The sequence below is a fragment of the Prinia subflava genome, chromosome 33, assembly GCF_021018805.1.
Source record: "Prinia subflava isolate CZ2003 ecotype Zambia chromosome 33, Cam_Psub_1.2, whole genome shotgun sequence".
Lineage (NCBI taxonomy): Eukaryota > Metazoa > Chordata > Aves > Passeriformes > Cisticolidae > Prinia > Prinia subflava.
Window position 1 is genome coordinate 843,814 of NC_086279.1, and position 15,634 is coordinate 859,447.

The window sequence follows — 15,634 nt, forward strand, 5'->3', positions numbered from 1 at the left end:
TGGGGCTCAGGTTTTATACACTTTATTTTGCCCCTGGCACAACATTTCCCCACATGTTCCCAGGTCCTTGGTCTGCTGAAAAGATTTTCCTCCAGTAGGGAGAGGTGACAATTTTGGGCTTCCCGTGGGTGAATGGAAACTGAAGTTTGTGAATGGAATAAATGGAAAGTGTTTTTCTCCAGGGATCCGGGCGATGATGGGGCTCTGATGGCTCTGCTAACCAGAGGAGAACTGATTTCTTATCTTAATTCCTTCTTTCAGATCCCAATCTCCTCCTCTCCAGTTCCCAGCACCTCATTGTGTCCCCCTGAATGGTGGTTACTGGGTGGTTACTGGGTGGAGCCGCCTAGGAATCCTAATTCCATGGCTGGCTGGAATTGAAGTTACAATTTATTTTATATTTTACCAAACCATGATTTTATTATGTTATTATCCCCAAAAAAACACGAATTAACCCACTACATTTATTACATTACATCCCATCCATGTGCATAACCTCTGCCATTTCCATCCCCGTGCAGGATTAAAATGAGCTATTAGTGCTTCATGGACGTGAAATTCTTCTCTCGAATTGGGTCAGGGGTCTCGAATTGGGTCAGTGCTCTCAAAGGATGAAGTCAGGAGAGTCTTCATCAGGTCTCTGTGACCCTCTGGCCCGATCCAAGGCCCCCTGCTTGGTGATTGATTGATTGATTGATTAATTAATTGATTGATATAAAGTCGAGGTGCCGGCCATTGCTCTCCCTGGTTTCAATCTGTTCTTATAAAGATTCATTTACTCCCCTTCCTTCTATAAAGAACCTCATCATTGTCCTGGGTTGAGAAATGTAACCAAAAATGTGAATTCTATTTGTTGCAGTCGGTTGGGAGATATTGTTCTTTATCTCTTGTAACTCCAGGGGTGATAAGAGGGCGGATTCCCTCTGTTAATGGGACTGTGATAACTCCAGATAAGGCAGGGCCTCCTTATCTCTTCCTCCACCCACCCTCCTCCTCCTCACATCACCCGTGAATGGGCCATTGAAGGCCTCTCACATGACAGAGTTTAAAAAGATCACAGAAAATGAGATTAAATCTGTTTAAGGGAAGAAATGAGATTCAATCAAACTCCTGCAAGGAGAAAATGTAAAAGTGTAAAATGTATGAGCTGTGTGTAAGATCTTTAACCTGATTATTGTGGAAAACGTAGTGGAAATAGTTAATAGTTAATAGTTAATAGTTAATAGTTAATAGTTAATAGTTAATAGTTAATAGTTAATAGTTAATAGTTAATAGTTTTCCACATTGATAGTGGAAAATTATTAACCTTCCTAAAATGGTGGAGAAGCTTCTGGAAAATCTGAGTAAAATCAAATTCTGATCACCAAATCAGCCTTCCTGTCTCTTTATCAATCATCAATAAAGAAGGTGAAGAAGAAGGACCCAGACAATGCTCTGGATCTTCTCTCTTGGCTCACACCCTCTCAGGTTCTTATCCCTGGGATTTGGGGATAAAATGTGTTTTGCCCTCTGAGACTCCTCGCACCAGCAGCAGCAGCAGAGTCAGGAGCTGCCAGTTCAAATTTTCCAAGGTTGTTTATTCTTTTTTATCTCACAATTCTTTCTGTGCCCCCCCAAGGCTCCTGCTGCAACAGAGAACTCGTGGTGGCTCCTCCTGACTGGGAGGGTCTTGACTTCTTACATGCTATGTGTATTATAAGAATTACTTAATTAATTTATTATTAATTATTAACTAATTATTTAATTAACTAATTACCAATGCCAGCTACCTGTGCTGGACAGGTCACCTCTAATCTAAACCAATCCCTTGTGGCCCAGCACTGCAGAAGATGGAGGGTAAGAACAAGAGGGAAGAGGAACAGGTCCCTGTTTCCTCCGTCTTTGCTCTCCATCCTCTGTTCTAAAAAAACCCAAATTCTGCTTTTTCACCCTGTGATAAAATAACTGCTACTCCTTTCACACTCCTGAGACTTGGAATTCCTCCTGGGCTCTGGGCCAAGGATTCCAAACCCCCTGTGCAGACCCCAAACCCCTGTGAGGACCCCAAACCCCCGGTACAGGTTCCAACTCATCCGTTCAGGTTCCAAACCTCCTGCACAGGTTCCAAGCTCCCAGACAGACTCCAAATCCCCCTGTACAGGTTTCAAACCCTCTGTAGAGGTTCCAACCCCCTGTGCAGACTTCAAACCCCTGTGCAGGTTCCAGACCCCCTGTTCAGTCTCCAAACCCCTGTACAGACCCCAAACCCCCTGTGCAGGTTCCAACCCCTCCTGTACAGAATCCAAACCCTCTGTGCAGACTCAAACCCTCCTGTTCAGGTTCCAAACCTCCTGTGCAGACTTCAAATCCCCTGTACAGGTTCCAAAACCCCTGTGCAGACTCCAAACCCCCTGTACAGGTTCCAAACCCCGGTACAGACTCCAGACCTCCTGCACAGGTTCCAAATCCCCCTGTGCACGTTCCAAACCCCCTGTACGGGTTCCAACCCCCCCTGTACAGGTTTCAAACCCTCTGTAGAGGTTCCAAACCTCCTGTACAGTCTCCAACCCCCCTGTGCAGGTTCCAATTCCCCCGTTCAGGTTCCAAACCCCCTGTGCAGACTCCAAACCCCCTGTACAGGTTCCAAACCCCTGTACAGGTTCCAAACCCTCCTGTACAGACCCCAAACCCCTTTGCAGACTCCAAACCCTCCTGTAAAGACTCCAGACCCCTGTGCAGGTCCCAAACCGCCTGTACAGTCTCCAACCCCCCTGTAAAGGCTCCGATCCCCCTGTACAGGTTCCAAACTCCTGTACAGGTTCCAAACCCCCTGTGCAGACTCCAAACCCCCTGTACAGGTTCCAACCCCCCCTGCACAGGTTCCAAACCCCCTGTTCAGTCTTCAAACCCCTGTACAGACCCCAACCCCCCTGTTCAGGTTACAAACCTCCTGTACAGGTTCCAACTCCCCCCTTCAGGTTCCAACTTGTCTGTTCAGGTTCCAAACCCCCTGTAGAGGTTCCAAACCCCCTGTAGGTTCCAAACCCCCTGTGCAGGTTCCAACCCCCCTTTAAAGGTTCCAATCCCCCTGTGCAGACCCCAAACCCCTTTGCAGACCCCAAACCCCCCTGTGCAGGTTCCAACCCCCCTGTACAGACTCCAAATCCCCTGTGCAGGTTCCAAACCCCTGTGAGGACCCCAAACCCCCGGTACAGGTTCCAGACCCCCCTGTACAGACTCCAAACCCCCCGTGAAAGTTCCAATCCCCCTGTGCAGGTTCCAGACCTCCTGCTCATGTCCCAGACCCCTCTGCCGGCGTCCCCGACCCTCCAGAGTGACCAGAGGGATGCCCTGGACTCCAACCAGACCCGTTCCTGCACACCAAAACCCCAAATCGGAGTTTTTCCCCCGGTGAATTCTCACACCACCACTCAAACCACGCACGCACAGCCCGGGGCCGTCACACCCCCCTGGAGCCTGGTCCGGATTCGGGGCAATCGCGGGGATTGCCCGGGATCAGCGCCCCTCACATCAGGAAATGGGGAAATTCAGCCCCAGGGTTCCAACGGGAGCTCTGAACAGAACTGGGAGCACTGGGAGGGGGCACTGGGAGCACTGGGAGGGGCCACTGGGAGCACTGGGAAGAGGCACTGGGAGCACTGGGAGGGGGCACTGGGAGCACTGGGAGGGGGCATTGTTTTAACACAGTTTTTTCATTAAGTATTTTAAATTTTACCAGGAAAGTGAACCTCGTTTTTTCACAGAGGTTTTTTATTAAATATTTAAATTTTTTTTCTTAAATATTTTTAATTTTACCAAGAAAACGAACCTCGTTTTTTCCCCGAGGTTTCTTTATTGACCATTCGGTCACAGGCAGCAGAGGTTGGGGTTAATTAACTCCCCAATTAAGGCCCCAATTAGCGCGTGCTGTGCTCGGGGCTGGGGCAGCTCCGGGCGCGGCTCCGGTGCCGGAAACTCCCGAACGGCGGGGAGGGGACAGAGCCGAGAGCTGGAGAGAGGGGACAGGGACAGGGACAGCGACAGGGACACAGGGACAGGGACAGGGGACAGGGACAGGACAGGGACAGGGACACAGGGACAGGGACAGGACAGGGACAGGGACAGCGACAGGGACAGGGACACAGGGACAGGGACAGGGACAGGGACAGGGACAGGACAGGGGACAGGGACAGGGACAGGACAGGGGACAGGGACAGGGACAGGGACAGAGGGGACAGGGACAGGGACAGGGACAGAGGGGACAGGGACAGGGACAGGGACAGGGACAGAGACAGGGACAGCGACAGGGACAGGGACAGGGACAGGGACAGGGACAGGGACAGGGACAGCGACAGGGACAGGGACAGGGACAGGGACAGGGACAGGGACAGGGACAGCGACAGGGACAGGGACAGAGGGGACAGGGACAGGGACAGGGACAGGGACAGGGACAGCGACAGGGACAGGGACAGGGACAGGGACAGGGACAGGGACAGGGACAGGGACAGGGACAGGACAGCGACAGCGACAGGGACAGGACAGGGACAGGGACAGGGACAGGGACAGGGACAGGGACAGGGACAGGGACAGGACAGCGACAGCGACAGGGACAGGACAGGGACAGGGACAGGGGACAGGGACAGGACAGGGACAGGACAGGGACAGGACAGGGACAGGGACAGGGACAGGGACAGGACAGGGGACAGGGACAGGGACAGGGACAGGGACAGGGACAGGGACAGGGACAGCGACAGCGACAGGGACAGGGACAGGGACAGGACAGGACAGCGACAGGGGACAGGGATGGGTCAGACCCACCCCGGACCCCTCCCCCCACCCCAGCCCCGCCCAACGGGGTCCCCAAAACCCCCAGTGCCCCCCCAGTGCTCCCAGTATCCCCCGTGTCCCTCCCAGTGCTCCCAGTATCCCCCGTGTCCCTCCCAGTGCTCCCAGTATCCCTTCCCGGTGCTCCAAGTATCCCATGTGCCACTCCCAGTATTTCCAGTATTCCCAGTATGACCAGTTCTCCCAGTATGACCAGTTCTCCCAGTATGACCAGTATCCGTTTCCAGTGACCCCCCCAGTACCCACATGTCCCTCCCAATTCCCGCCCAGTGCTCCCAGTATCTCTTTTCAGTGCCCCAGTATCCTCTAGTTCCCCACAGTAACCCCTCCCAGTTTCCCCCCAGTGCTCCCAGTGCTCCCAGTATCCCCCAGCATCCCCTCCCAGTTCCTCCCAGCTCCCCACCAGTGCTCCCAGTATCCCCCATGTCCCTCCCAGTTCCCCCCAGTATCCCCTCCCAGTCCCCCCAGTATCCTTCAGTTCCCTCCCAGTGCTCCCAGTATCCTCCATGTCCCTCCCAGTTCCCCCCAGTTCCCCCAATATCCCCCAGTTCCCCCCAGTAACCCCTCCCAGTATCCCCCAGTGCCCCAGTTAGCCCCCAGTGCTCCCAGTATCCCTCAGTTCCCCCCAGCATCCCCTCCCAGTTCCCCCCCAGTTTGCCCCCAGTGCTCCCAGTATCCCCCATGTCCCTCCCAGTCCCCTCCCAGTCCCCTCCCAGTCCCCTCCCAGTCCCCCCAGTATCCCCAGTACCTGCCCTCCCCCGGGGCCGGGGGTCACTGCCGGGGCCGGGGGGGCCCGGGGGGCTGCGGGGGGGGGAGGGGCAGAGATCAGGGGGGGACCCCGCCCCAAACTGGGGGGTGGGGGAGGGGCTGGGGGGCGGGGGGGGACTGGGGGGGGCGGGGGGGTTAAAGGGGAATTTGGGGGGGTCAAGGGGGGTTGGGGGGTCCTGGAGGGGGGGAGGGCTCAGGGATGGGGGTTGGGGGGGTTTTAGGGGGGTTATTTTTGGGGTTTATTTTGTGGGGGTTTATTTTGGGATGAGGATTATTTTGGGGAGGGGGTTTATTTGGGGGGAGGGGGTTATTTTGGGGGGATTATTTGGGGGGATTGGAACATTTTAGGGAGGGGGAATATTTTGGGGAGGGGGATTCTTTGGGCTGGGGGATTATTGGGGGTTATTTTTGGGGAGGGGGTTATTTTTGGGGATTTTTTGGGGGTTTATTTTGGGATGGGGATTATTTGGGGGATTCATTTGGGAGGGATTCGGGGGATTGGAATATTTTAGGGGGGGATATTTTGGGGAGGGGGATTCCTTGGGCTGGGGGATTCTCGGGGGGATTTTTGAGGGGTTGGAGATTATTTGGGGGGGTTATTTGGGGGGTTATTTTGGGGGGGTTTGGGGGGATTAATTTGGGGTTATTTTGGGGAGGTTTATTTTTATTTTGTGGGGTTATTTTGGGACGGGGATTAGTTGGGGGTTATTTTGGGGAGGGGGTTATTTTTGGGGGGGTTATTTGGGGGGTTAATTTTGATGGGATTCGGGGGGTTTGGAACATTTTAGGGAGGTTATTTTGGGCTGGGGGATAATTTGGGATTGGGGATTATCGGGGGTTATTTTGGGGGTGTATTTTTGGGGAGGGGGTTATTTAATGGGGGGGTTATTTTTGGGGGGGATTCGGGGGGGATTGGAATATTTTAGGGAAGGGGATATTTTGGGGAAGGGGATTCTCGGGGGGATTTGGGGGGGTTGGGGGTTATTTTGGGCAGGGGGATTATTGGGGGGTTATTTTTGGGGGTTATTTTGGGATAGGGATTATTTTGGGGGGATTCGGGGGGGTTTGGAATATTTTAGGGGGGATATTTTGGGGAGGGGGATTCTTTGGGATTGGGGATTCTCGGGGGACATTTTGGGGTGGGGGTTATTTTGGGGAGGGGGATATTTTTTGGCGGGGTTATTTTGGCGGGGATATTTTGGGTTGAGAGATTCTTTGGGCTGGGGGATTCTCGGGGGGGATTTTGGGGGGTTGGGGGTTATTTTGGGGGGGTATTTTTGGGGGATTATTTTTGTGGGGGTTATTTTGGGATGGGGATTATTTGGGGGGTTATTTGGGGGGGATTCGGGGGGTTTGGAATATTTTAGGGAGGGGGATATTTTGGGGGGATATTTTGGCGGGGATATTTTGGGTTGGGGGATTCTTTGGGCCGGGGGATTCTAGGGGGGATTTTGGGGGGTTGGGGGTTATTTTGGGGGATATTTTGGGTTGGGGGATATTTTGGGGGGGATATTTTGGGTTGGGGGATTCTTTGGGCCGGGGGATTCTCGGGGGGCTCTCGGGGTTATTTGGGGCGGGGGATCCTTTCCAGGGGAGGATTTGGGGGGGCTCGGGGGTGATTTTGGGGGGGGTCCCTCACCTGTCCGGCCGTGCACGAGCCAGAGCCCCCCCGCCAGCGCCGCCCCCACCACGAAGGCGCCGAAGGCAGCGGCGGCCACGGCGCCGGGGGGCACGGAGGGGGCTGGGGGGCGGCGTCAGCCCCCCGGAATCCTGAGCCCCCCTTTGGGGGCCGGGACCCCCCGAACTCCCCCCTAAACCCGCCCTAACCCCGGGCCGGGACCCCCCGAACTCCCCCCTAAACCCCCCCAAAGGGACCCCGGGGTCCGGGACCCCCCCAAATCCCCTCCCCCAAAAGGGAAAGAGCCCCCAGACCCCCAAACCCTTCCCCTAAGGGACCCCGGGATCGGGGACCCCCCAAATTCCCCCCTAAACCCCCCCAAAGGGATCCCGGGATCGGGGACCCCCCAAATTCCCCCATAAACCCCCCCAAAGGGACCCCGGGACCCCCCCAAAGCCCCTCCCCCAAAGGGACTGAGCAGTTCGGGACCCCCCCCCAAATCCCCCCCCCAAAAAGGGAAAGAGCCCCGAGACCCCCCCAGCCCCCCAAAACCCCCCTAAAGGGACCCCGAGACCCCCCCCCAAATTCCCCCAAACCCCCCCAAAGGGACCCCGGGACCTCCCCAATCCCCCCCCAAAAGGGTCCCAGGAGTTCGGGACCCCCCAAGAAGAGCCGGGGGTCTCCCCCCCCCAGCCCCCACAAACTCCCCCCAGGAAGGACCCAGAGCTCCGGGACGCCCCAAAAGGAAAATTTGGGATCCGGGACCCCCCGAACTCCCCAATCCCGGGGGTCCCGGTGCCCCCCCCCCGTTCCTGTCACTCACCCGCGGGGGGGGCGCGGGGCCGCTCCCGGGGAGGGGGCGGGGGGCGCAGGAAGGGGGGGGGGCGGCGGGAACGGCAGCGGGGGGAGCCCCGGGGGGGCACCTGGGGGGGAGGGGTGGTCATTGGGGGGGAGGGGCGGTCATTGTGGGGAGCCCCGGGGTGGGGGAGGGGGGGTCCCTTCTGCCCGCGGGGGGAATTTGGGGGTCCCGTTTGGGGGGGGGGCTCCGTTTTGGGGTTTTCCGGGAAGGTCCCGGTTGGGATGGGGGGTCCTGGGGCGGGGGGAGGGTCTCTGTCAGGGGGTCCCGGGTTTGGGGGAGTCACCAGGAGGGTCTGGGGGGGGTCCCGGGGGAGTTTGGGGGGCGGGTCCTGGGCCGGGGGTCCCGCGGTTGGGGGAGGGGTCTCGGGGGGTTCCCGGTGCGGGGGTCCCGCGGTTGGGGCGGAGTTTCGGCTCCGGGGGTCCCCAGGGGGGGTCCCGGGGGTGTCCCCGTACCGGGGGTCGCGGGGGTCCCCAGCGTCACCACGATCGGGCGGGTCACGGTGCGCAGCGCGCGCCCGGGGGCGGGGCCCGAGCGGGGGCGGGGCCGGGGGGCGGGGCCTGAGCCGGAGGCTCCGCCCCCTCGGCGGGAACAGGGCTCGGCCCGGCACTGATGGGGGCGGGGTTAACGGGGGGGGACGGGGGGCGACCCCCCCAGAGCCCCCCAGTACCCCCGGTGCCACCCCCGTGTCCCCCGTTCCCGGTGTCCCCTCCCCATTCCCGGTGTCCCCTCCCCGTTCCCGGTGTCCCCTCCCCATTCCCGGTGTCCCCTCCCCATTCCCGGTGTCCCCTCCCTCCCGGTGCCGCCACCGCCCCGCTCCCGCTGTCCCCTGTTCCCGGTCTGTGTCCCCAACGTGTCCCACTCCTGCTTCGGGGCTGCCCCGGCCCTGCTGTCCCCCGTTCCCGGTGTCCCCATTCCCGGTGTCCCCATTATCCCCGTTCCTGTTATCCCATTCTCCCGTTATCCCATTCCCGTTATCCCGCCGTTATCCCGTTGTTCTCCCCGCTGTCCGGCTCTTCTCCCCGTGCCACCCCCCCGCTCCCGTTCCCGCTCCCGGGGCAGTTCTTGGTACCGGTACCGGGGGCAGCCTCCGCGCGGCCCCAGCCCCGGTCCCTTTTCCCCATTCCCGTTCCCGGTGCTGGTCCCGGTTCCTTTTCCCGCTCCCATCCCCATTCCCCGCTCTCTCCCGTTCCTGTTCCCGGTACCGGGGGCAGCCCTCGCGCGGCCCCGGCCCCTTTTCCCCTTCCCCCATTCCCGTTCCCCAATCCCCAATCCCAGTCCGGGTCCCTTTTCCCCATTCCCTCTCCCGTTCCCGTTCCCGCTCCCGGGGCTGTTCTTGGTACCGGTACCGGGGGCAGCCCCCATGCGGCCCCATTCCCATTCCTGGTCCCGTTCCCCTTTCCCCGTTCCCTCTCCCTCTCCCGTTTCCCGGTCCCTTTTCCCCATTCCCGTTACCCTCTCCCGTTCCCCGTTCCCAATCCCGGCCCCTTTTCCCCGGTCCCCGTTTCCCTCTCCCGTTCCTGTTCCCGGGGGCAGCCCCTGCCCGTCCCCGTTGTGTCCGTTGTTCCCGTTGTTCCCGTTGTTCCCGTTGTTCCCGTTGTTCCCGTTGTTCCCGTTGTTCCCGTTGTTCCCGTTGTTCCCGTTCCCGGTCCCTTTTCCCCGTTCCCGTTCCCTGTTCCCGTTTCCCTCTCCCGTTCCCGTTCCCACTCCCTTTTCCCCGTTCCCTGTACCGGGGGCAGCCCCCGCCCGTCCCCGTTGTTCCCGCTGTTCCCGGTCCCGTTCCCTCTCCCGTTCCCATTCCCGTTCCCGGTACTGGTACCGGGGGCAGCCCCCTCCCGTCCCCGCTGTCCCTGGTCCCGTTCCCATTCCCGTTCCCAGTCCCGGTCCCGTTCCCGCTCTCTTTTCCCCGTTCCCGGTACCGGGGGCAGCCCTCTCCCGTCCCCGCTGTTCCCGGTCCCGTTCCCGTTCCCGGTACCGGGGGCAGCCCCCGCCCGTCCCCGCTGTTCCTGGTCCCGTTCCCATTCCCGTTCCCGTTCCCGGTCCCGTTCCCGTTCCCATTCCCGCTCCCGCTCCCGCTCCCGCTCCCGCTCCCGCTCCCGCTCTCTTTTCCCTGTTCCCGGTACCGGGGGCAGCCCTCTCCCGTTCCCGTTGTTCCCATTCCCGTTCCCTTTTCCCCTTTCCCCGTTCCCGGTACCGGGGGCAGCCCCCGCCCGTCCCCGCCGTTCCCGGTGCCGGTCCCGGCCCCGTTCCCATTCCCCGTTTCCCGTTTCCCGTTCCCGTTCCCGGTACCGGGGGCAGCCCTCTCCCGTTCCCGCCGTTCCCGGTGCCGGTGCCGGTGCCGGTGCAGAGGCGCAGGCGGCAGTGCAGGAACTGCAGCGGCTCCGGGAACCGCGCCGGGAGCACGAAGGAGCCCCGGAGCCGCCGCCGCGCCCCCGCCGCGGCCCCGGCGCGCCCCCCGCCCGCCGCGCAGCCCCCCCGCAGCACCACCAGCGGCGGCGGCGACACCGGGGGACCCCGCGGGGACAGCGGCGACGAGCGCGGCGACACAAAACAGCGACGGAGCGAGAAACGGAGCGCGGGGGGCGCGCGGGACAGCGACACCTGCGGGGACAACAGTGACACCTGGGGGACACGGGGGACAGTGACACCTGGGGGGACACGGGGACAGCAGTGACACCTGCGGGGACAACAGTGACACCTGGGGGACACGGGGACAGGTGGGGACAATGACACCTGGGGGACACGGGGACAGCAGTGACACCTGCGGGGACACGGGGACACCTGGGGGACACGGGGACAGTTACACCCGGGGGACACGGGGGGACAGTGACACCTGGAGGACACGGGGACAGCAGTGACACCTGGGGACACGGGGACAGGGGAGGGACAGTGACACCTGGGGGGACAGGGGGGGACAGTGACACCGGGGGGGACACCAGTGACACCTGGGGGACACGGGGACAGCAGTGACACCTGCGGGGACACGGGGACAAGGGAAGGACAGTGACACCTGGGGGACACGAGGGGACAGGGACACCTGGGGGGACACAGGGGGTGACGCGGATCGGGACCCCCCGTTCCCCCCCCCCCCCTCCGCACGATCACGCGCCCCCGCCCCCTGTCCCCCGTGTCCCCCCCCCGGTGTCCCCTCACCTGCAGGAACACCCCTCCCCCCCCGTGTCCTCCATGTCCCCCGCGGTGTCCCCTCTGTCCCCCTGTCCCCCCCGTGTCCCCCCCATGTCCCCCTGCCCCTCTCCCCGTCCCCGGTGTCCCCTGACCTGCAGGAACACGCGTGTCCCCGTGTCCCCTGTCATCCCCGTGTCCCCTGTTCCCGTGTCCCCCTGTCCCCGTGTCGTGTCACCCTGGTGTCCCCTGTCCCCCCCTGTCCCCCCCCTACCATGTCCCCTGTCCCCCTGTGTCACCTGCAGGAACACGCGTGTCCCCTCCCCCTCTGTGTCCCCCGTGTCCCCCTGTCCCCCCCCGGTGTCCCCCGGGCCCCCTGTCCCCCCCGGTGTCCCCCGGTGTCACCTGCAGGAACACGCGCGTCCCCGCGGGCACGGTGCGCGGTCCCGGGGCCGGCCGGAACTCGGGGGAGGGGGCGACGTCCAGGCGGAGCCGGGGGCGGCACCGGGGCTGCGGCGACAGCGGGGACATCGGGGGACATTGGGGACAGCGGGGGACATCGGGGACAGCGGGGGGACATCGGGGGACAGCGGGGACATCGGGGACAGCAGGGACATCGGGGGACATCGGGGGACATCGGGGGACAGCGGGGACAGCAGGGACAGTGGGGGACAGCGCGGGGACAGCGCCGTTGGCAGGGCCACCGGGCCACCGGGGCCATCCCAGTGACCTCCCAGTGCTCCCAGTCACCATCCCAGTACCCCCAGTGTCCACTCAGTGTCCCCTCCCAGTACCCCCAGTGTCCCCTCCCAGTCCCTCCCAGTGCCCGCACTCACCCCGGGCCGGTCCCCGCTGCAGCGCTGCCTCGGCGGTCCCGGGGGTCCCGGCGGTCCCGGGGGTCCCGGGGGGGCCGTGGCGGGGTCACTCCACGGCCAGCCCGGGGGGGGCCCTGGGGACGGCGACACCTCTGGGTGTCCCCGCGAGGCCACCCGGGCCCCTCCCCCACCCCGGGCCACGGGTCCCGCAACGTCCCCTCCCCCCCCCGGGACCCTCCTGTCCCCCCCCAGGACCCCCTGGGACCTCCCCACCCACCTGGGACCCCTCCCCTGGGACACCCCATGTCCCCCCCATGTCCCTCCCTGTCCCCCCTGTGTCCCCTCTGTCCCCCCGTCCCTCCTCCTGTCCCCTCCCTGTCCCCTCCCCATCCCCTCTGTCCCCCCGTCCCTCCTCCTGTCCCCCCTGTGTCCCCCTCTGTCCCTCCCTGTCCCCTCCTGTCCCCCCCACCTGCGGGCCCCCCCCCGGGCAGGAGGAGGATGAGGATGAGGAGGGTGAGGGGGGGGCTGGGTGGCGCCGCCATCCCGTCCCCGCTGTCCCCTCGGTGTCCCCGCTGTCCCCTCGGTGTCCCCGCGGTGTCCCCGCTGTCCCCGCTGTCCCCTCGGTGTCCCCGCTGTCCCCTCGGTGTCCCCGCGGTGTCCCCGCTGTCCCCAAGGCGGCTCCCGCCCACGCTGGGGGGGGGGGGGTGATGTCCCCGTGTCCCCCCCCGTCGCCCCGGTGACACCCTTGGTGACACCCTTGGTGACACCCTTGGGCCACGGGGACGTCACGGGAGGCGTCACCCGAGGGCCCCCGCGTGTCCCTGATGTGCCACCGCTGTCCCCAGCGCTGTCCCCAACCCCGCCCCCCCAGTGTCACCGGGATCCTCCGGCTGTCCCCGCTGTCCCCAACCCCGCCCCGTGTCCCCCCCCGTGTCACTGGTGTCCCCTGTGCCACCCCTCCCTGTGCCCCCAATGTCCCCCGTGTCCCTCTGCTGTCCCCAGCCCCTCCCCCTGCTGTCCCCAATGTCCCCATCCCAATGTCCCCGTGTCCCCAGCCCAGTGTCCCCAATGTCCCCTGTGCCCCTCTGCTGTCCCCAGCCCCTCCCCCTGCTGTCCCCAATGTCCCCATCCCAATGTCCCCGTGTCCCCAGCCCCTCCTTCCCAATGTCCCCCCTCCCCAGCCCAGTGTCCCCCTGTCCCCATGTTCCCAATGTCCCCAGTGTCCCCAGTGTCCCTGTATCCTCAGTGTCCCCAGTGTGTCACTGTGTGTCCTCAATGTCCCCGGTGCCCCCCCAGTGTCACAGTGTGTCACTGTGTGTCCCCGGTGTCCCCAATGTCCCCAATGTCCCCAGTGTCCCCAGAGCCTGACGCTGACGCGACCCCTCGGGTTCCACATGCGCATTTATAATAATAATAATAATAATTAATAATAATAATTAATAATAATTAATGAGGGTGACGGGGGGGCGGCGCCGCCCGCGCCCCCAATGCACTAAAACTGCACCTGCTGGCCTTGGGGACAGCGGGGACACGGCGGGGACACGGCCCGGCCATGATTGTCACCGCGCCACCACGGCCCGTGCCACCGGGCCACCCCGGGCCGTGTCCCCAGTGTCACATCCCGGTGTCACAGCTCCAATGTCACATCCTGGTGTCACATCTTGACGTCACATCTTTGGTGTCACATCCCAGTGTCACGTTCCGGTGTCACAGCTCCGATGTCACATCCTTGGTGTCACATGGTGTCACATCCTGGTGTCACATCTGTGGTGTCACATCCTGGTGTCCCATCCCAGTGTCACGTTCCGGTGTCACAGCTCCAATGCCACATCCCAGTGTCACACTCTGGTGCCACATGTCGGTGTCACGTCATCTTGGTGTCACGTCTGTGGTGTCACATGCCAGTGCCACATCCGTGGTGTCACATCCATGGTGTCACATCCCGGTGCCACATCCGTGGTGTCACATCTCGACGTCACATCCCAGTGTCACAGCTCCAATGTCACATCTTGACATCACATCCCGGTGTCACATCCGTGCTGTCACATGGTGTCACATCCCGGTGTCAAATCTCGGTGCCAGAGCTCCAATGTCACATCCCGGTGTCATAGCCTTGGTGTCACATCCCTGGTGTCACATCCATGGTGTCACATCCCGGTGTCATAGCCTTGGTGTCACATCCCAGTGCCACATCCCTGGTATCACATCTTGACGTCACATCCCAGTGTCACATCTCCAATGTCACATCCTGGTGTCACATCCCAGTGTCACATCCTTGGTGTCACATCCCGGTGTCACACAGTGTCACATCCTTGGTGCCACATCCCAGTGCCACATCCCAGTGTCACACCCCTGGGACCCAGCCCTGCGATGTCACATCTGTGATGTGTCCCCAAGCCACCGCTCCAAGTCCTTCAGCGCCGTGTCCCCACTGTCACAGCCGGGGGACATCTCTGTGTCACCTCCTGGAAACATCTCCATGCCACGTCCTGGTGCCATCTCTGTGTCACATCCTGTGTCACCTCCCAGTGCCATCTCTGTCCTGTGTCACCTCCTGATGCCACCTCCATCCTGTGTCCCCTCCCGGTGCCATCTCTGTCCTGTGTCCCTCTGTCACGTCCTGGTGCCATCCCTGTGTCACCTCCCAGTGCCACCTCTATCCTGGTGCCATCTCTGTGTCCAGTGTCACATCCTGGTGCCATCTCTGTCCTGTGTGCCTGTGTCACTTCCTTGTGCCATCCCTGTGTCACTTCCTGGTGCCATCTCTGTCCTGTGTCACATCTTGGTGCCATCCCCGTGTCACTTCCTGGTGCCACCTTCATCCTGTGTCACTTCCTGGTGCCATCTCGTTCCTGTGTCACATCTTGGTGCCATCCCCGTGTCACTTCCTGGTGCCACCTTCATCCTGTGTCACTTCCCGGTGCCATCCCTGTGTCACTTCCTGGTGCCATCCCTGTGTCACATCTTGGTGCCATCCCCGTGTCACTTCCCGGTGCCATCTCCGTGCCACCCTCCCGTGTCCCCTCGCTGTCACATCCCCGTGCTGGCCCTCCACGTTACTGTGCCATCTCCATGTCCCCGAGTGCCATCTCCGTGTCCCCTCCCCATGTCCTGGTGCCACCCCCGTGTCCCCTCAGTGTCCCCTCAGGGCCGAGTGCCACATCCCCGGGCCCCAGTGTCACACACGTGTCACACCCGTGTCACATCCCCCGGCCACGTCCGTGTCCCTGGGCCACCTCCCGGTGTCACCTCCCGGAGTGTCACAGCCTCGGTGCCACCTCCCCTCCTGTCCCCAGCCCTGTCCCCACACGGGACCCTGCGGGAAACTGAGGCACGGCCAGGGGGACACGGAGGGGACAGGGGTGTCCCCTGGCCTCGGCAAGGTGGGGACACCCTGGGGACACTCCGGGCCACACCAGGGCTGTGGTGGCCATGGCGGTGTCACCGTCACGCTGGGTGGCACGGTGGGGGGTGGCACAGCTGTCACCGCCCCCGGTGGGTGTCACAGGTGTCCCTGCCCTGGGTGTCCCTGTCCCAGGAGGGTGGCCCTGTCACAGGGGGTGGCCCTGTCACAGGGGGTGTCCCAGGGCTGTCCCCTCTGTCCCTGGGGGTGTCCCAGGGCTGTCCCGG

General features: G+C 62.2%; 2 protein-coding genes across 3 annotated transcripts in view; both read left to right on the forward strand.

Annotated features, from left to right (window-relative positions):
* Positions 1-15,634, forward strand: part of LOC134563085 (zinc finger protein 420-like) — a 99,212-nt gene that overhangs the window by 17,555 nt on the left and 66,023 nt on the right. The window lies entirely within an intron of this gene.
* On the forward strand, positions 13,393-14,802 carry LOC134563096 (uncharacterized). 2 transcript variants are annotated; one of them, XR_010083314.1, is made up of 3 exons: positions 13,393-14,134; positions 14,190-14,662; positions 14,694-14,802. XR_010083314.1 is itself a non-coding variant. In XM_063420901.1 (2 exons), the coding sequence occupies exons 1-2, from the start codon at positions 13,557-13,559 to the stop codon at positions 14,560-14,562; spliced, it is 951 nt and encodes a 316-aa protein (XP_063276971.1). In that variant the 5' UTR covers positions 13,393-13,556; the 3' UTR covers positions 14,563-14,706. The 2 variants fall into 2 exon arrangements, 1 of the variants encoding a protein (XP_063276971.1); XM_063420901.1 differs by having other exon boundaries at positions 14,190-14,706.